The 20,776-nt window shown below is 39.3% G+C and overlaps 1 protein-coding gene across 8 annotated transcripts in view; it reads left to right on the top strand.

Moving 5' to 3' along the window:
- The first annotated feature begins 5,946 nt into the window (after window positions 1-5,946).
- Window positions 5,947-20,776, top strand: part of GABPB1 (GA binding protein transcription factor subunit beta 1) — a 62,828-nt gene continuing 47,998 nt past the window's right edge. For 4 of the 8 annotated variants that reach the window (XM_019664757.1, XM_019664749.1, XM_019664724.1 and 1 more), the window contains exon 1: window positions 9,675-9,697. Coding sequence is in view for 1 of the 8 variants with exons in the window: in XM_019664776.1 (XP_019520321.1) it covers window positions 9,674-9,697 (24 nt within the window). In the remaining 7 variants the exon portion in view is untranslated. Of the gene's footprint in view, window positions 9,637-9,673; window positions 9,698-10,690; window positions 10,767-20,776 lie in introns of those variants that run through there. The other 4 variants (XM_019664767.1, XM_019664732.1, XM_019664776.1 and 1 more) reach the window with 3 other exon arrangements.

Here is a 20,776-nt window from a genome sequence, read left to right as displayed (position 1 = left end):
GTAGAGAGAATAGAAAAAGAACCCTCATGTATATACATCATTCAGCTTTTGCATTTATCATACTAACTACTCGTTTCCTTGATACTGCCAACAATTTATACCATCGCAGCTGTATATTATTTTGAAACAAATCTGAAATATTGTATAATTAAATATTTCAACATCTCTCTAGAAGATTCTTGTTTTAAAATCTTAGTTATAACACTATCATAACAGAATATCATCACTCAACAAAATATGATTCCTTGGTATCCAATCAATCCAATTAAATATCCAATCAATCACCCATGTGTAACACTAACGCTAATTAAGTGAATGACTATTCACCTGCTTTTATATATCACTTATTTCAACTCAAGAGACAGAATTCCGAATTACAAGCCACTCTCTAGATGCAAATTAAAATTCAGGGATACTAAACAGATTGATGGGTTTCCCCACAGTCACCTGTCATGCCTAAAGAAATCATTGTTTCCTAAGTGTGTCGAAACTACACAGACAGCATGTTGGTTGCAGTTAATCTGAAGAAAGGCAGGACATGTTTAATATTTATGACAATTGTTTTTGGAAAGAACTTTATGAATCTGTGGAAGCCTAGAGATACACTGTCTTAGTCAATTCAGGCTGCCGTAACAAACTACCATAGTCTGCGTGGTTTAAACAATGGGCATTTATACCTCCCAGCTCTAGAAGCTGGGAAGTGCAAGATCAAGGTGCTGGCCGATTGGGTTCCTGGTAAGAGCCCTCTTCTTGGCTTGCAGATGGCCTCCTCCCTTGTGTCCTCATATGGCTTTCCTCTGTGCTCAAGTTGAGAAATCTCTCTTCTTCTTCTTATAAGGCCACTAACACCATCATGAGGGGGTAGGCCCCACCCTCATGACCTAATTTAACCCTAATTACCCTCCAGTCCAAATACCATCACATTAGCAGTTTTAGGGGGACACAAACATTCAGTTCATAACAAACCTATAAATTTACAAGATGATTAAAAAGTTTGAAAAGCCAGTAAGTGAGCAGGCCACATTTAATTCTTCACCTGTCCTAAATTACTTTGGCTCCAAGTAATCTGAGATCATCATTCCTGGAAATCTTTCTTCACACATTCATATAACCCCAGTGCAGGTGGAACTCATCACCTAATATCCCTACTTCCTCTCTCCCTGTGCCACCTGAATGCCAAAGCAAAATTAGATAAAAATAATTTTTGGCTCCTATCATGTTAAGGGAATTTTTCATGAAATGAATAATTTCTTCCCCCTTACCAGGTTGATTCTTTGCAATTCAAACAAAGGCTGAAGGATCTTTTTCGATTTTGCTAAGCTTGCAAATTTGCCAAAAAAAAAGTGTAGGTGGAGCTGTTTGTAGTCATCCTTGGCCCCTTTCCAGGTTTGCTGGCTGCTTCCACAGCATACACGTAAGCAACCATGTTTTTACTAGTTGTGGGTGTGCAGCCACAGGAGCTGCAGCAAAGAATTTCTGTATCCTGAACAAATTCTGTAAACTGAACCCCATTTCTCCCAGTTTAACCAAATGATTTGTTATTGGACCTAAAATTATTAGGTAAGGCTTGAAATAATCTGCCCTTCAAAAGTTGGCAGGGAAAAATCCAAAAATTTGGTAATTCTATGAACAATGCAATGGAGAAACATTTGGTACATGGAGGGCAATATGGCAGTACCTATCAAAATTAAAAATACATTATGCCCTTTTGCAGAGCCATTCCACTCTGGGAATTGAAATAAGACATATTTAAAAGAAGATGTATATACAGCAGTAATTAGAATACAAGATTAGAAACTCACCGTCCCTCAATTGGATAATGACTGGTCAAATAATCTGCAGAGGTAAGAAAAAATACCTTTTATGCATTTATGTGGGAAAGCCCAAGATGTCTTAAGTGCAAAGTACAGAAGAGAATATATGGCATCCTTCCTGTTATATAAAAATGGAGAAAAATAAGAATAATTATTCTTACTTACATGTACATGCATGAAAAAAAAACTCTGAAAGAATACACAAGAAAATAAAAGTAGCGTTTACATTGTGAGTGGCAACTGTGTGGATGGAAGACAGTTGATGATGCTTAAAAAGTTTTTTGTACCAATGGATAGATTATCCATTCAAATAATTTTTTAAAAATCTGGCTGGGAGCCATAACCAACCAACAATTATTAAATGCTCAGTGTCTTAAAACAGTCTAAGAAAAATAAGGTTGTCCAAATGCAACCTTAACAGTGTGGTGTAAAATACAGGTTGAGTAAAGCGGCTGTGCCTAACCAGTTCTTGGAAACCAGTTTTCAGTGCCCCTGGGGAATTCTGAAATCAGTAACTTTGCCAAAGAATTTCACTTGCTTACTGGAGGTCTTTTCTAGAACTCAGAGGGGGTAGACAAAGACGACATCATGCTCCTGCAATCAATTTAAAATTCTTCAGTGGTACATCTGCCAAAAATGCACACATTACTCATCTGTAAATCTAAAAACATGCAGGAAGAAACCAGTAATTGTATTGTGATGGAGCATTTTTTTTTTTTACTTTTCTTTAATGTTAAAATGCTATTCTAATAGTAAATAAACAGTTTTAATAAACATAGTAGAGAAAAAATTTCCTTATCAGTTACAGGGGATTATTCTAAATTTTGAGATGATATGCCTGTTTTCCAAAAGGCATGTATTATTCATCAGCAGCAGAGATTATCTTTCATTCCAAGTTTTAATGACTTTGGCTGGCAAAGCCATCTTGATCTTTTCACTCAGAATTTCAGGTGACTGAAACTGCAGTATAAACAATGAACACTATTATACGTCAGTCCAATGTTTCCTAATGTAAAGGACCCATACCACTGGTGATACTCAGGAAGGTTCTAGGCAGTGCATGAACAAAGCAGCAAACATAAAATCATACAGTGAGTTATTCCTTTCTTCAAGTCTTCAAGGTTCAAATCATATGGCTGGCAAGAGCATCTAGCTAGGCTTTAGCAACTTTGTTTTCTTTATACTACTTTTACAGATGCCATCTTGACTTCCTTCTTATTGCCAGAGGTCTAGAACACAAATGTTTGTCTGGGTTTCCCACACTCATAGAAGCACAACAAATAGGAGTGCTGGCTCTGCTACACATATTCCAGGAACCCCTTGCTCCAAAATCACAAAAATCCAATGTTTTTTTCTCAGGGCTTATCTTTCCTTGACTCAAATTCTCCCCATGGGCTTCTGCAAGAGATACCTGGTTCTCTAGGAATGGTGTGGTGCACTGTATAAAGTCAAGCTGGTTTTAAATGCTGGCTCTTTGTATTGCTGTGAGTCTACCATCAGTCAAGTACAGCCAAATGAGGCTAAAAATTAGCTGCCTTGGAATTTGAGGGGAAGAAAAGAGATCACAAAAGCAGAGCAGCTGGCACACAATTGAATAGGTGTTCAATGAATGCAGATTTCCTTCCCTTATTCCTTTATTTTTCTCTCTTCAGTACTCTATTTTTCTATATTCTCTCCCAATGATCTATTCACCATCATGGCTTTAATTATTGCCCTTATTGCGGATAACTTCTTTCTATCACCGACTTTGACTTTTTTTTCCCGAGTACCAAACCTTACGTTTTGTATCTAATAATTCCTCCTTCATGTTCTGGAATGATCTTAAACTCAACATGTAGAAAATAAAATCTCATCTTTCTTGAAATGTGTTTCTCTTTCTCTGTTTTCTCATTTTATTCATGAATAAACCTCCATTGCCTAGTCTCAAAATCTCAACCATCCTTAACTCCTTCTCCCTTTCCTATCACATTGAATCAGACATGAATAAAATTTTATATGCCATTTTAATAGCTTACAAAGGGTTATAAATGAAAAAAACTGTCAGTTTTATTAAATACCCCACCACAGGTGAAAGAAACGAAATTAAGGCTAACTAGGAGATATGCCCAGGTCATATACCTAGAGAGTGGTTAGAACCTAGACTAAACACCAATTAAGCCTTGAATTTGAGGCTCCTCACTCCAACTGCCATGCTTTTTCACCTGCCCATTCAGCCTCAAGTTCGGCAGTTTTTGCATGTCTCTCCTCTCCACTACAGCCACCCCCAGAATTCAGGTGTACCTTATCTTTCACATTTGTAATGCATATATATAGAAAGACTGGCTCAGTGAGCGAGGTGACAGGTGGTAGCAGGTATCCAGCATTGCCCTGGAAATTTTTTTCTAACTTGTTAACTCCAGCAAATTTTTTTAAACCTTGGAATATATAATACACACACTGAAAAGTACACCCACAACCCAAACCTACAGCTCAGTGAATCACAAGCACCCATGTAGCTCCCACTCAGGTCAAGAAACAGAACATTGCTGCACCCCAGAAGCCCCAAGCATTATCCCCGCTCTGCCCCAAGCTAACCATTTCTTTTTCATTTTTACTACCTAAACATATATTCCTAAATGTAGTTTGGTTTTGTTTTTTGAATTTTTCAAAGTGGCTATACCAGTACATGTTCCCACAAGCAATGTAATTTCAATTGTTCCAGCTTTTGGCCAACACTTGGCGTTTTGTTTTCCACTTGAGCCATATTTTTGTGTGTAGGCAGTATCTCATTGTGGCTTTAATTTGTATTTTTCTAATGATTCAAAAAGTTGAGCATCTTTACATGTTTATTGGCCATTTAGATACACTCTTTTGTGAAGTCTTTTACCCATTTTACATTGGGTTTTTATTTTCGTGAGTCTATAAATTCTAGATAGGGGCAAAGCAGGCATAGTTCTATTGTAGAAATTAATATATTTGCCTGATGCTGTTAGAATACCACTAACTCCCCTTACTTTGGTCCCAAATTCATCAATGAATCCTGTGGGAGAAATGTAGTTATATCTTGGAGATACTGTGGGTTTGGTTCCATACCACTGCAATAAAGCGAGAATCGCAAAAAAGCCAGTTGTTATCTTTTTGCTGGTGGAGGTTCTCGCCTTTAATTTGCAAAATATGCAACATTTGTCAAGTGCAATAAAATGAGGTAGGCTTGCAGTCAACTTCGTGTGTTTTCGCTACAACAGTGTAGAATCATTGTGCCAGGAAGTTCGCTAGATACTGGGGATGTAATGGCAAAAAAGAAAAAAAGTGAATAGGAACAATAGCTTTGGAATACCTATATTGGAATCCTGTCTCTAACATTCACTAGCTTGGTGACTTTAGGCAAGTCATTTACCTATTTCAGCCTGTTTCCTTTTTGGAAAAATGGGGCTAATAATATCTATTTTATAGCATTGTTGTGAGGATTAAATGAGACAATATGTTTTGCACAGTGGCTAGCACACAGGAAGCATTCATTAAATGGTAGCTATTATAAATTTGGTTACTTCCTTTTCTATATGGAAAGAGAAGCTAAGCAGATGTCCATTCCTCTCTTAGCTGTTCTAGTTCTCAACATAAAGTAAAAAATGGCAATTGGATTTAGATTAGCATTCTGGAAACCTGGTCCTTCTGACTACCTTCGTCTTGAGTACCTCTATAGCAGTGCCTCAAAAATTATCTATACAGGGTGTCAGATAGTCATGTCTTGTTAGGGAGACCACTTCATGGACAGTGTAGATGCCTGACCACTGTACTATACACCTGAAGCTGACGTTGAATACTGTATGCCAACTATAATTTAATATTTATGTGTATATATATACATATATAGTCACAGGATGTGTAGTGTGGGGAGTGGAGTCAATGGAATTGTAATAAATATGTATGATATGGGGGGGAGACGGCAGACTGGGGGAGGGGGGTTGTCACTTTGTGAGGGGTGAGAAGTATAACTATTGCACTGTTTTGTACACCTGAAACTAACAACAACAAAAAATTAACTGTACTGAAAGGTCACAGACAATTTTTTAAAATATAAAAATAACTAGAAAAGGGAAATAATAAAGAAAACAAAGACATATACAAGACCAAAATTTTTATTATAGCCACAGACAAAATTAGCATTAAATTGCTATAAAAGTTTCTAAATTCTTACTTTCAATTTCTGTAAATGCCTTGCTATGGACCAATAACTTTTGCAGATGGCACTGGCCTGTGAACCATACCTTTGGTGGTACTGCTCTAGAAAACCAACAGAAATCTGAGGGGCTGAGGTCAGGGCCTAAAATGTGGGGACTCAACTGAAGGATTGCTGTTAGTCTTGAGTCACCAGTTGGCTACTTAGTGGCCTTTTTATAGCCTCAAACACATTGTCACTCCCTAGCTCAAAAACCCTTCACTCTTCCTCTTGTCTTTATGGTAAAATCCCAATCCTTTAACATGGCATCCAAGGCCTTCTAGGCTGGTTCTACACAACTTTTAAAGCCTGATTTTACACCACTCTCTATTCCACTAGAATCCACTGTCCAATACAGCAGCAACTAGTCACACATGTAGCTATTGAGCACCTGAAGTACAGCTAATTTAGAAATTCTAATCTTAATTTTAATTTAAAATTATATTTTAAAACTGGTATATAATTACTGCAAAACTTTTTAGCATGTTAGGAATGACTTGGGTATGTGAATCTATTTTTCAAAACTGTAAATCTTATGAAATCAACTATTGAAATATGCTGTCAGTGTAAAATACGCACAATTCCAAACAGTAATAAGAATGTAAAACATTTTAAAATATTTAGTACTTTTTACAAATACTGATCATGTATGAAATATTACTTTGGATATATTTGTTAAATACAAGACATTATTAAAATTAATTTCAATTGCTCCTTTTTATTTGAATGTGGCTATTATAAAATTTCATGTGTGGTGGCTTATGTTATATTTATATTGGACAGTGTTGGCCTAGACAACCTTGCCCCAAACCTTGGAATCGCTGGATTCCTCATGCTTGATTCATTAACAACAAAATGTTATCTTGAACCCATCCACTTTATCTCTCCGGCTACTCTCCAGGTTACTCTATTCCTTAAAACTCTTCAATGGCTTCCAGAACACTTCCACTTACCAAGGATGCAGACTTTGTCTTCTACCATTCCTTTCTTTGCTCTCTAGAGTTCAGCCACACTAGTCTCCTTGCTAAATACAACAAACTCTTTCTTGCTTTAGGATTTTGCTCTGCTATTCCCTTTGGTCTCAAATACTGCCCTTAACGTATACCCATTCAGGTCTTAGTCGAGAATACCTTCTAAGTGAGGCTATCTCTGACCAACAACCAAAATTTTGCCTGCTCTCTCCCCCTTTATCCAAATACCCTTTTTTATTTTCTTCATGGAACATATTATGGGATATTACCTTTCCTCTCTTTTTGTAAAACTTGTTCATTATAGTCTGTTCCCTCCACTGGAGAGAGGAGCAGGATCCTTTGTTGGTCTTGTTGCTGCTTAATCTATTCCAGTGTAAAACAGTGCCAGTTATAGATGGGTGCTCTTGAAACAACGTAAATGAATATCTAATTACCTACTGGACATATCTGCTTGGTTGGTTCACAATCACTTCAAACTCTCTACATGGTCAAAATAAAACCTTCTTCCTTTCCTAACATGTATTCCTCTTCCCTGGTTTCTAATCTCAATGAAGATGTTACCATCCTCCCAGCTGCTTCCCAAACAAACTTGGGAGTCGAGTGTTCTTTGATATCTCTGTCTTGCCCTTATCCAGTCAACCAAATCACCAAGCTCTCAATGGCCACTGGTTGTATTCTTCACTCCTATTTGCCACCATCTCAGTCCAAGTCATCAGTCTCTCACAGATTATTGTTTTTTTCCAAACTGTTTTCCATGCCTCCAACTTTTGCATAATTGTCGTCTAAATCCAATCTTATCATGATGCTTTTATTTAAAAAGTTTCAACCACTTCCTCTGTCAAAAACGAATTCCTGCACATGGCATTCCAGGCCTTCATGACTAGACCTCTTCAGGGACATCTCAGGCACTCCTGCAACAGCATTATCTTCATCCCTCAACAATCTCTCCAGAGCTTGCCTCTTAATCTTCGCATTTACTGCTTCCTCTGTCTGGTAGGCCCTCCCCAATCCCCTTATTAAAGCTAATTGCTTCTCCAGTTCCATTCCATTCCTCCCCTCCAAGGTAAGAGATTCCTGCTGTATAAGGTTTCATAGTATTCAGCAGTTTACCCTCATTGTACTACTGAGGATGCCTATTTACTTGTCTGCAATCTTCAGCATTAGATCAATGAGGGCAGAGATTCTAGAAAAATCATTAGCTGAATAAATTCAAATAAACTCAACGTTAAAGCATGACATCAAAAATTTGACAGATTTTTATCAACTGAGGCAATAAAAATATTAGATCAAAGAAAACAGAATATGGTTCCTATGCCATTTACTTTGCTTCTATTTTAGGCACAATGCTAAAACTTTACAAATCTTTATTACATCAGTATTACAAAAGGGTAAGCAGAAAGATTACTTATCTGAGGCCACAAAAATCAGTGGGCAATATGGATTTCATTAAACTTGTCAGCTCTCCTGGATTTGTCTCAGATATTCTCAGTTCCTAGATATAGGATGCCAAAGGTTGCAGTTAGCAGGCTGGAAAAGCCAGGTGGGAGTCATTCCCAGGCTCCTCTATTAAAAACATACCAGTGTGGTAGGTTTCTTAGCAAATCAGCCCATTAAATTAAATTCATAAGGCTTTCCACTGCAAATCACCATCTCCAAGTAAACTTTTGCAACTTTCTAAAACGTAACAACAAAAATCTTGACATTCTAGCCATGAAAAAGCACATCTCTCTACCTCTGAGGTGACAGCAATACAAGAGAATTCAGTGAGCAGCTATTAGCGTCTGCTTAGCATGACACATCATGTTAAAAAAAAAAAAGCGCTACAGAAATATGTACGTCCTCTTTATAAACCTGACCGTCTTTCGTTCCTCCCTTGTACCTCAACAGCGACTCCTGTTCCAACTAGTCTGCCTAGTTGAATCTAGGGTCCCTTTTAAGTTTAATTCTGGCTGCCCTTACATCTCCCAGGACTCTGCTAGGCAGCTCAGCTTAATCTTGAAGGAGTCCGCATTCCCTATGTCTCAGCAGTAATGCCGGAGAGATACGAAGGTGAGCCCACACACTTTAGTTTCCCAACTCCTAACTCCCTTAAGAAGACGCGGGAAAGCTCGGCAGCCGGCCGGCCTTGGAGCGCGGCGCACATGGCCGGCCGCAGCTCCCACTCCGTGCCGCGCAGGCGCCGGGCGAGCCGGGACTTGCGGTTGCCGAGAACGGATCATTCCGCCGCTTTCTTTGTGTGGCTGAGCTCTAGAAATGGCCTATTTCCCTCCGCTCCGTTAAAAAGAAAATTCAGACTCTATTGCCCCCTTCTTCCCTCCGAAATGGGGTCGGGGACTGGGTGGGCGAAGGAGGCGCTGACGAGAGTCAGGGCGGAAAAGCTCAGCTGCGGGACTGCGGAGGGCCGGGTTCGGGAGGGATGCTGGGAGCTTTGACTCACTCGCACACCATGTGTCCTTCCGCGCGCAGCACGGGGGACTTTTCGGTGGGGATTTTGGGCGCCGACCAGACGCGGCATTTTCGGAAAATAGCGCCCTGTGCAACTGAAGCGCTTTGTGTGTAGCGGGGCCGCGTCAGCCCGGTCGGGTACGAAGCTCCTCGGGTCCCCGCACCACCTCCTGCTGCTCCCCCGTCGCCGCTCCCGAAGCTTTTCCAGGTCAGTGCGGGTCTGTGTAGGGCCCTGTTACCACCGGATGTGGAAGTTGATCTCTTCGCTGGTAAAAAATAATTCCACTTCCCCCGGAACCCAGATCATCCCCGCGATTTCCTGTTTATTGCATTAAGGCGCCGGGTTTCCGGGGCTCCTAGCCCCGCTTATTCCGCGGGGGTCGGCGGGGTCGGCCTGGGCGCCCGCTCCGCCCGCGCCGCCGCCGCGCATTGTCCGCTGGCACCCAGCTTCAGGGAGGGGCGGGCAGACATGGTGGCGGCCGCCGCCCCCTCCTCGGCCCGGGCGCTCCGCGGCCTCCCCGCCGCTCCTTGCATGGCCGGTCCGGAGCGGCGGCCTCGGGGCGAGGAAGGGGTCGGGCCCGGGCGGCAGGGGCTTTGCGGGTGGGGGGAGGCGAGCGGTGGACGGGTGAGGGAAGGAGGCAGGCACGGCCCGGCCTCGGAGCCCACTGCCCCGGGAGTCGCGGATCTCTTTGTCTGGGACGCCTGACGGCCCCGCCAGCCTCGCTGAAGCGGGGAAGGGGCGGCGAGGACAGCCGGCCCCGGGCGCGCTGTGCTGCGGAGCCCCCAGGGCCGGGAAGCGTTCGGGCGGTGGCGGAAGCGGCCGGTCGGGACAGGGTTAACGGGAGAGCTCGTCCGGTCCCGCGCGGGGCTGCCACGGCGACTGCCTCGGCCGCGGGGACTTGAGTCTGAGGGGACGAAGCCTGCCATTCTGGATGCTGGGGACTTCTGCTTTGGGGACTTGACCGCCGGGATCTGCGGGTGCATGGCTTTGGGAAAGAAGTTGAGAATGTTGCCCGGTCACTTCTGCCTGGGCACAGTTAACGAGTGTGTCTTGAGTGTGTTTCGTTGAAGCTCTCCCGTCGTGTTGAGTCCGCGTGCCTACCCTCCAGGGTGCATCGTGAAAACTGAAACCAAAGGAAAGATAGGCCCGCTTTGTGTGTGTTTTCCCACTTTAAGCTTGTTTGCAGTACACATACTCTTGGTTTAAACCTGATTGGACTGTGGCGAGCAGACATCTGTTCAAAGGAGGGGCAGAGACCACAGTGCTTCTGAAGGGGGCTTGGTAATGCGGAAATATTTTAAGTGCTCTCCGGACACTGATTTGCTGTCTCGATTCAGGCAAGTTACTCCCGAAGTACGATTTTATCTGGAAAATGGTTTGATGTAGTCAGCAAAGGATCCTTGTAAGTTGCCATCCGAGAATTAAAGATGCACTGTAATTTATTATGTAGAAGTTAGTGGTCAAAAACTATTTTTGCAAATAGTTAATCTTTGTAGACCCACCCAGTTTGGTTTAAATTTCTCACTGACGTATCCAACAGCCTTGACACTTCCACTTTCAGGCTCAGACTTCGAATTTAAGGAAACTAAACAGGCTTTATTTTTATTTTCCACAAGTATTTTTCCAAAAATAACAAAAAGTAAATTCATTGCATGTTAACATAAGTGACCTATTAGGCAAGAGTGACATCGTTTTGAATTTCTACAAGTCCTTTTTAAAAAAAGTCTGGTTGAATAGAAGACAGCTAGATTCTTAAAGCTACTTCTGCATTCAATCTATTGTGGTATTACCATGTAACGCCTGGAAAACTCCGCTGTATACTCATGCCTTTTTTTTTTAAACTGAGAAATACGTTATTTCTATCCTGTTCTCAACATACAAGTCAAATCAGGATATTATACCAGACATTTTAGAAATGTAGATAAGTAGGTTGATTTCTATTTTTCTTAGGCTCTAACTTTTTTCGATTTGGGATTTAGATGCATAAACAACATTACGAATAAAGTTTGCATAATCCACATATGATCCTAGATACTCAGGAACATTTGAAAATATTTTAAGTGATTCAATGTAGTCTTTAATTCCACAACTTATTTTTAATAATCTACGCAAGTAAAACGTGAATTCCGAATTAGATGTGCTTGTGAAAACGTGTGTATAAATGTAATTTTTGAAGATAGGGCACTCACTTTCCAAAGCACTATAAGAGCTCCAGATTTAAAAGCATCCTGCAGTGAAACCTTTGGTGAAACAATACTTTTGTAATGCATGTATTTACCCTTAGAGTTAGCGCTGTTACTTAGAGTTCAGTTCTCTATCTATGAATCCGGGTTTTCAAGATTGGGGACATTTATAGTGTAAATGTGAGAAAATTTAAGGTTATACATATTTTGATTTAATGGTGTTGAAATGAAGCTAAATTTATTTCCAGTTGTTTCTGAACTCTAGCCTGATTCTGTCAGTCTGTAGTTCTCTACTGTTCATCAACAGGAAGCATCTGGTCATTCTTATATGTAATTGTTAGAAAATATCAGGTATATTTTTGATGTTTGCTATTCAAATGAAAATAAATTTCAGATTGGATCTTGGTTTGCCCCCGCCCCCTCAGCTCTAAGAAGTATTTATAATGGACCTTATCTCATAGAATGGACATTTTTTTGGCCCTTGAATACCTCATGAGTTAGAAATAGCAACAGGTAAAGAAAGCAAGGAGGTCATAAGGAATTCACAAGTCGTATGAAATTTTGAATCATGAGTTCATTTTGAGGGTGCATTTTTGAGGGTGCAGTGTCCCTTTGCAAATAGCCTAAGCGTGGGTGAACTCCCTGATGGGTTCCATCACTTCTCCCTCCCTATGCAAACATTAAAAAACAAGCCGAAACGAAACCTTCGAGTTCAGGGCAACTTAGTATTCTAAGGCCCCACAGCTTTCCAAGTAGTAATCATATGTTTCTATAGCACTAATGTGTCTACAGCTATAATTAGTATTATATTGTACTTAAATTTTCTGAAGGTGTTTGTATCATCATGCTCTCTAGAAGATAAATTTATGGAATCTGTTAGTACTAGAGCCTGTGTTGCCTTACAGTTTTGACAACAGTACTCTGTACAGAGAAGATGCTTTGGTGGGCTAACACATCTTTATTTGGACTAAGTATGTCCATGACATAAGTGTAGAGGCTTAAGCATGATGTGATTTCTCCACTGAAAGTAATTCCATATACAAAGCCATGGATACATTTAGAAATAGAAATCTGTAACTCTTAGCCCTACTACTGTTAACCTTTTAATGGGAATAATTGTAAAGCTGGCAGTGAGGGCCCAAGATGCTAATGCACAAATAGTGAATGTGGAAAAGACTTGATTATTTTAACTATCGTACATTTAATATGAATCAACACTGGAGTATACTTTTTTAAAAAAGTAAATGCCATTCTGAAGTTGGTAGAACAGCATACTTGTATAGAAAGAGTGTGGTTTTGGCCCCTTTACTTTATACTGCTTGTATTATACCTGGGGCATTGTGTCAGCTTTTTAGGTAGCATATTATAAATGGGACCTTGTATTAGTTCTCAGACTTTATATCAGAATCACCTGGAGAGCTAATTAAAAAAAAACCCCACACAGGCCCAAGCTTGAGTTGAATAGGACCTGGGCCACTTTTTCTCAAGTTCTTCAGGTGGTAGACACTCAAGTTTAAAAACCACTGAACGATATACATATCAAGAGGACCTTGATCATGGGGAAATGGAAAGGAGGAAAGGCTGAAAAAATGTGATGTTTGGCTCCCAAAAGAGAAGCTCATATAAGAAATGATAGTCATCTTTAACTATTTGGATGCCTGCCACAAAAAGATCAGGTTTGATCTGACCAGAAAGAACTAGGATCAACGGGTAGAAGTTAGAAGGAGGCAGATTTCAACATTCTTCCAGGAAAACTACAATGGGTTTTAGGTGGCAGGCTGTCCGTTCTCACAGACAGTGTTAAAGTTAGGGTAGAGGAATTGATGTGCTGAGTGAGGATTTGGGTCTGGTGGTGTCCTTAAATTTCCTACAGACTTTGAGATTTTATGAAATATGGTTAGGTTTGCAGGTACAAAAGCCAGGAAAGCATAAGCTAATTGAGTGAAAGAAACTAGCTGGTTGGCTTAACAGAATCATGGTTTTTATTTTCTTGCATAAAGAGAAATGAGTATTAAGTGAGAGCTACTTGATGAGGTCTTTAAACCCAGCTGTAATTTGGCCGACTCAAAAGCCGTTTGATGTGGAAATTTCCATTTAAGGGAATTTATCTTGATGTAATAAAGATATTATTAAATTAGTAGCTGTGAGCATAGCAATTGCAACATTGTTTATAATAAAAGCTGTGTATTAACACGTGTGACCCCTCCACGTTCATCTTTTTGAAATAGGTGACATCATCCCCATTTTTCGGAAGAGAACACTGAGCAATAGAGAAATGAGGTAGCTTGCCCAAGGTAGCAGAGTTAGTGGCAGAGCCAGGACTTGGATCCAAGCAGTTTGACTCCAGAGCCAGCAACTCTTGATCATTATGCTGTAAAACTATAAACAACTTAAATATTTCACAGTGATTGTTAGGATGTATCTCTACAGTGAGGTACTGCCCATCCATTAAAATGATGTTAGAAGTATGTAGACATGAAAAGATGTCTTGGTATGTGGAAATGTAAAAATATTTAAAAACAATTCCATTTTGGTTAAAAAAAACAAATATATTTACATCTGGAAGGTTATGTGTCACATTGTTCAGTGGTTTCTGAGTGTAGGTTTATGGGTGATTAGTTTCTTTTTCTTACCCAAATTTTCTAACTTCTATAAATATATATTATTGTATATTATGTGTAGTTAAAAAGGTATTAAGATGTTATGTCAATTGAAAATTAAAGATATTCACGTGAGCTGACGAGTTTTGATTTTATACTATGCAGTTGGTGCAAGATAAGAATTACACATAAATGAGAATTTGTAAATGCATGAAGTATTTTTTTTTTTTTAAAGATTTTTATTGGGGAATTGGGGGAAGGGGAACAGACAAGTTGCTGTCCTTTTGTTCTTCAGTCTAGTTGTGGAGGACGTTGCTTCACTGGCCCAAGCTGGCACCATCATTGCACTCTTCCCGGGCGAGGCAGATCAGTCGCCGGCTTCTGGACAGCCGCTCACTGCGGCTGCTGGCTGCACACGGTAGCCCATGGCAACCCCCTGCCACAGGGGCTGCAGCCTACGCCGTTGCCGGCGACTCAAGGCAGCCCAGCTCCAGGTTGAGCTGTTGTTCAGCATCTTAGCTGTGGAGGGCAGTGTCACTGGCCCTCATATGTGGGATCCGAACCGGGGCCCTCTGGCGTTCCAAGCCAGTTCTTAACCATTTGCGCCACTCGGCCGGCCCAGTATTTTGTATTTTGTATTTTTTAAAGTTTTACTCCACACCATTCTAAAAGTAATATATTAATTGAATAGAGAAAAATATCACTGACTCCTATCACCCTACCATAATCATTTCTCTGTGTTATGTTTTCTTCAACTTATGTGTAATATTATTAATTTTATTTTTCAGTTGCAGTTGACATTCAATATTTTATGTTAGTTTCAGGTGTACAGCATAGTGATTAGACATTTATAGAATTTATAAAGTGATCCCTGATTAGTCTAGTACCCACTTGGCACTATACATAGTTATTACAATATTATTGACTAATTTCCCTATACTGTACCATTCCCATGACTCTTGTAGTTTCCAATTTGTACGTCTTACTCCCTTCACCTTTTTCACCTAGTTCCTAACATCTCTCCCAACTGGCAACCATCAATTTCTTTTCTGTATGAGCCTGTTTCGGGTTTTTTGTTTGTTTATTTTGTTCTTTAGATTCAATATATAAGTGAGATCATATGGTATTTGTCTGACTTATTTCACTTAGCATAAGTCCATCCATGTTGTCACATTATGTATATTTTTAAATGTATTCATCCTAGTTTAGTCATTTTCTATGTCACTTCAGGCAACTTACTAAATTACTGTGCCTCAGTTTCCTCCTTTGTAAAATGGGGATAATTATACCTCCCTCATGGTAGTTAGGAGGATTAAATGAGTTACTAGCATATAAAGTGGTCAGAATAATGTCTGACACATAGTTAATAACTCAGTAAATGTTAGCAATTATTATAGGGTCATAGCCCACTAAAACCCTTCAGGTCTAATAGGTTTTGGAATTGAGAATTTTTTTGAATATAGGCACGTTAATGTTATGTAACCTTTGAACAGATTCTAGAGCAATATCCCTCTTCAAACATGTTACTATTTCTGCAGCAAAATGTATGAACATTTACACTAAATGGGGGTAAATAAGGACTATAAATAGCCTCATGTTAGTTCAGGTAAGGTTTTTACTGCCAAATAAGTTATTATTTTGGGTTTCAGAGCTTTTTTGGATTTTGGAATTTCAGTTAAGGAACCTGTAGAAAATTTACTCCATTTTGAGTCGTTTTATTTTGATATTAAAACATATTCCTTTTCATGTTATATAACTATAATCCATGATAATTCTGTCTCATTACACTTGAGGGTTAAGACATTTCTACCATGGTAGTTAACTACAGCAGTGATTCTTTAAAGGACATGAGTGGAGGCCACTACGGTACCTCTCTTTCATATACCTCCTATTCTGTAGCTGTGGAAACTGAGGTGGATATTTATCCTAGGGCGTAATATAGAACTGGACATTGGAATTATCACTTCCTCTCATGATAAAGTTATTGGATGTACAGCCCCTCTGACTCTTGTACTGCTTTGTGTCTACACCAATTACCATATATCCAAACAGGAAAACGTTTAATTGTAAATGTTTATTAAAGGATAGTTGACATACAATATTATGAGTTTTAGGTGTACAACATAGTTATTCAACATTTATATACCTTATGAAGTGATCACGATAAATTTAGTAACCATTTTTTACTGTACAAAGTTATAATGACACTACTGACTATATTCCTTATGCTGTACGTTATATCCCGTGACTTATTTATTTTATAACTAAGTTTGTACCTTTTATTCTCCTTCACTTTTTTCACCCATCACCCCAACCCTCTCTTCTATGGCAATCATAAGTTTGTTCTCTATATATGAGTCTTTGTTCATTTATTTTCAGGTTCTACATATAGATGATATATGGTATTTGTCCTTCTCTGTCTTATTTCACTTAGCACAACACCCTCTAGGTTCAACAAAATGGCAAGATTTCATTCCTTTCTATGGCTGAGTAGTATTCTGTTGTGTATGTATACTACATCTTTATCCATTCATCCATTGATGGAATTTAGGTTGCTTTCATATTTTGGTTATTGTGAATAATGCTGTAGTGAACATAGGGATGCATATATCTTTTCAAATTTAGTGTATTTTAGTCCATTTGAGCTGCTATTAGAAAATATCCTACGGGGTAGCTTATAAACAGCAGAAATTTATTTCTCATAGTTCTGGAGGTTGGGAGGTTCAAGATCAAGGCACCACCATTGTTGGGTTCTGGTGAGAACCCTCTTCTGAGTTGCACACTTCTCTGTTGTATCATAGTGGAAGAGCAATAAGTTGTTCTCGGGTCTCTTTTTATAGGCTCATTAATCTCATTCATGATCTGCCTTCATGATGTAATCACCTCCCAAAGGCCCCACCTTCTAATACCATCACTTTGGGCATTAGGAGTTCAACATACAAATTTGAGGGGCAGCGAGGGGAGATATACAAACATTCAGACCACAGCAAACGGTAGGTGTATAAGTGAATGATCTAAAAAATTTCCCTTGCATCCTGACTGGCTTGTGTGAACTCTTTGATCTTTGCCCATGTGGTTACTCCATCTAAGTTCCTTTATCTGTTCTGTTTGTAGGGACCTTCAGATTCTCTCAGTTTATTCCTATATGCACTAGATATAGCCTGAACTTGACATGAGTCACCTCTTTCATATTTTACGACGCTCCTGTTGTCAGATCTTTCTACCATCTATTTTATGTTTTGCCTTACTGGTTGCAGTGTATTTGTGGATGAAGGTGGGTAACTACAAAGTTTTTTTTGGCCACTATAAATTTATGCTTAACATTCCAATAGATCCTTGCTACTTCTTGGCAATTATTTTATGAATGTCATATTTTTCTGTTGTCTCATATATCTTATTCCTCTCTCAAAAGACTCCATTTACTTCTACTTAATTGAAAAAGAAAATGGATTACAAGTTTGCACATTTTTTTTTCATTGTCACCATGACAAATCTCTCTTTTATTTTGTAAACTGAATGGAAGTGGAATCTTGCTTTTCTAGGAATCCTGCCACCACACTTTTCCTCTCTCTGACTACTTTGATAATTATTTGCAAAGGTATTCCTCTCTGCCTTCATGTATTTACAAACTTCTATATTTTGGGAGAAAAAAAATCAGCTCTGATTATTGCTACTGTTCTTTCTAGCTATCTCCCTTGTTTCTCTTTCAATTTTTTAAAAAAGATCTTAGTTAAAATTGCTGCCCTCAGTTCTTTTACTGCTTCTTCCCTAACTTGCTGAAATTTTGTAATGTCATATTCAGACCGCTGTTTCAAGAGACTTCCTTCTTGCCAATGGTTTTGGCTTCATCCTGATTTTATTCAGCCAGCATATATGTATCACTGTAGTCATGTGCCACTTAATGGAGGAGATCCATTCATTAGGCGATTTCATCATTGTGTGAACATCATAGAGTGCACTTACACTTACACAAAGATGGTACAGCCTACTACACACCTAAGCTACATAGCCTATTACTCCTAGGCTACAAGCCTGTACACGTTAACTGCACAAAACAATGTGAGATTAAATCAAGCACAAGAGAAAATGATGCAATCAAGAGATAGTCAACATGAGATGTATGACGCTGCTGTTGTAACTGCATACTGCTTTACAGCAAACTTTTTTTATAAATAGAAAGTACACTAAACGATGGAAATATGGTATAGTAAATACACAAACCAGTAACAGTGGGTTATCATTATCAAATATGTACTGTACATAATTGTATGTGCTGTACTTTTATATGACTGGTGCAGTAGGTTTGTTTACACCAGCATCACTACAAACACGTGAGTAATGTATTGTGCTACGACATGAGGGCTGATATGCTGGCACCAGGTGATAGGGATTTTTCAGCTCTACTATAATCTTATGGGACCACATGTATATGAGGTCTGTCGTTGACCTTTGAAATGTCATTATGCAGTGCATGAATGTATTGATTTCCACTTAGGCTTCTTAGTGTTCTTTCTTTCCTTGCCCTTCATCTTAATGTGCCATTCTGGTTTTCCCTTTCTGACTTTTCTGCTTTCTTTGTTGTTTCATTATCCTGTAACCACTATAATTGTTCCCCTCAGTAGCTAATTCTCTGCTCCCCTTTTTGTCTTCTGACAAATGGATGTTTTATATGCTGATAACTCCTAAATGTGTAGTCTCCAGATTTGTATCTCCAGCGGACATAGGAATTATCACTTCCTCTCATGATAAAGTTACTGGATGTACAGCCCCTCTGACTCTTGTACTTTGTGTCTACAGCAGTTACCATATATCCAAACAGGAGAACGTTTAATTTTCTTATTAAAGTATAGTTGACATACAATATTGTGAGTTTTATGTGTACAACATAGTTACTCAACATTTATATACCTTATAAAATGACCACAGTAAATCTGATAACCATGTTTTACTGTACAAAGTTATGACACTACTGATTATTCCCTATGCTGTACATTAGGTCCCGTGACTTGTTTATTTTATAACTGTAGGATTGTACCTCTTAGTCCCCTTGTCTTTTTTCACCTATCCCCCCCAACCCTCTCTTCTGTGGCAATCATAAGTTTGTTCTGTATATCAGCCTCCCGTTGGGAGGTTCAATCCATCACTTAGATTGATTATTACCCAACTTCCAACCTGTCCATTTTTCATTGTTAATTTATACCATCATGTTTAAATCTTAAAGTTGTCCACGATAACCTGTTTCTCCTTTTTTCTTATATCCGTCAGCACAGTTCTTTAGATTACTCTCTACTGGATCTCAGTTCGTCCTGGGATTCTGCATTGCCTATTATTCGCCCTTTTAAACTTTAATCTCCTCCCTCCAACTCCATCCTGTATATGGCTGCCAGAATAATTTTCCTAAAACTTTTATTGAACCCATTGCTTCTAAACGTAAGCAGCCTGAGGAGAGAACATGTGGTCTTGACCTTTATACTCTCCATTGTGCCAAACAAAGTGAACTGAACTTGTGCTGAATAAATGTTTGAATGGATCACCCTTTGCTCAAAATGTTGAACGACTCCCAGTTGTCTGCAGGATAAAGTCCAAACTCTACTTTCTGGCTTTCAAACCTTTTCAAATTATATTCTGCTTCTTCAACCTTATTCTTTACTCCTTAACATTATCAAGCAAGTATTTCCTCTGTAATATACCATGTTCAGGCACAACTCCATGTGTTCTTCCTTTTCCTTTTCCTTGCCTGTCAAAGCCTATTCAGAAACGTTTGCCCTGTGCCAGGCACTGTTCTAATCTCTGGTGTTACAGTAATGAACAAAACAGAAGACAAAGTCTCTGTTTTTGTGGAGCTGACATTCGGGGTGAGGAGGAGGAGGAGGGGCACTGTAAACAAATACCAGGTGGTAATGAATGCAATGAAAAAGAATAAAACTGCATAAGGGGATAGAATGGTGGGAGATGGTTGCTATTTTAGGTGTTTAGGGGAAGGTTCTCGGTGCCCTGGAATGAAGAAGCAAACAATGCAGTTACCTAAGTGAACTGCTTTCTAGGCAGAGGAAACGTGTCCAAGACCCTAAGGTGGGAACATGTTTGGCTTGTTCGAATAATTACTAAGACTTGTGTGGCTAGAGCAGAAAAATAAGGGGAAGTGATAAATGAGATTAGGTAGGTAGTGCATAGTTTACATGGTTAAGTCTTTCATTGAAGAAGCTTTACTTGACTACATTTTGTTTGCTAATTTAAAGCTTTTCTGAACCCATATAACAACTATGGAAGTAGCTTTCAAATTGTTTTTTTATTGTGATCCACAGTAAGAAATTATTTTACATTATTAGCATATATACACATTGTTGTATGTGTGTGTGCATGTGTGTAACTGGAATAAATTCAAGCAACATGACATCTTTACATTTGATATGTGCTGATATATATATATATATATATATTGGGGAATTGGGGGAATGGGAACAGTGCTGGGGTATTAGGGAAGGGGAACAGACAAGTTGCTGTCGTTTTGTTCTTCAGTCTAGTTGTGGAGGACGTTGCTTCACTGGCCCAAGTTGGCACCAT

Source organism: Hipposideros armiger, unplaced genomic scaffold, assembly GCF_001890085.2.
Source record: "Hipposideros armiger isolate ML-2016 unplaced genomic scaffold, ASM189008v1 scaffold_12, whole genome shotgun sequence".
Lineage (NCBI taxonomy): Eukaryota > Metazoa > Chordata > Mammalia > Chiroptera > Hipposideridae > Hipposideros > Hipposideros armiger.
The sequence above is the reverse complement of the archived record's forward strand: the minus strand, read 5'-3'. Positions and strand labels throughout refer to the sequence as shown.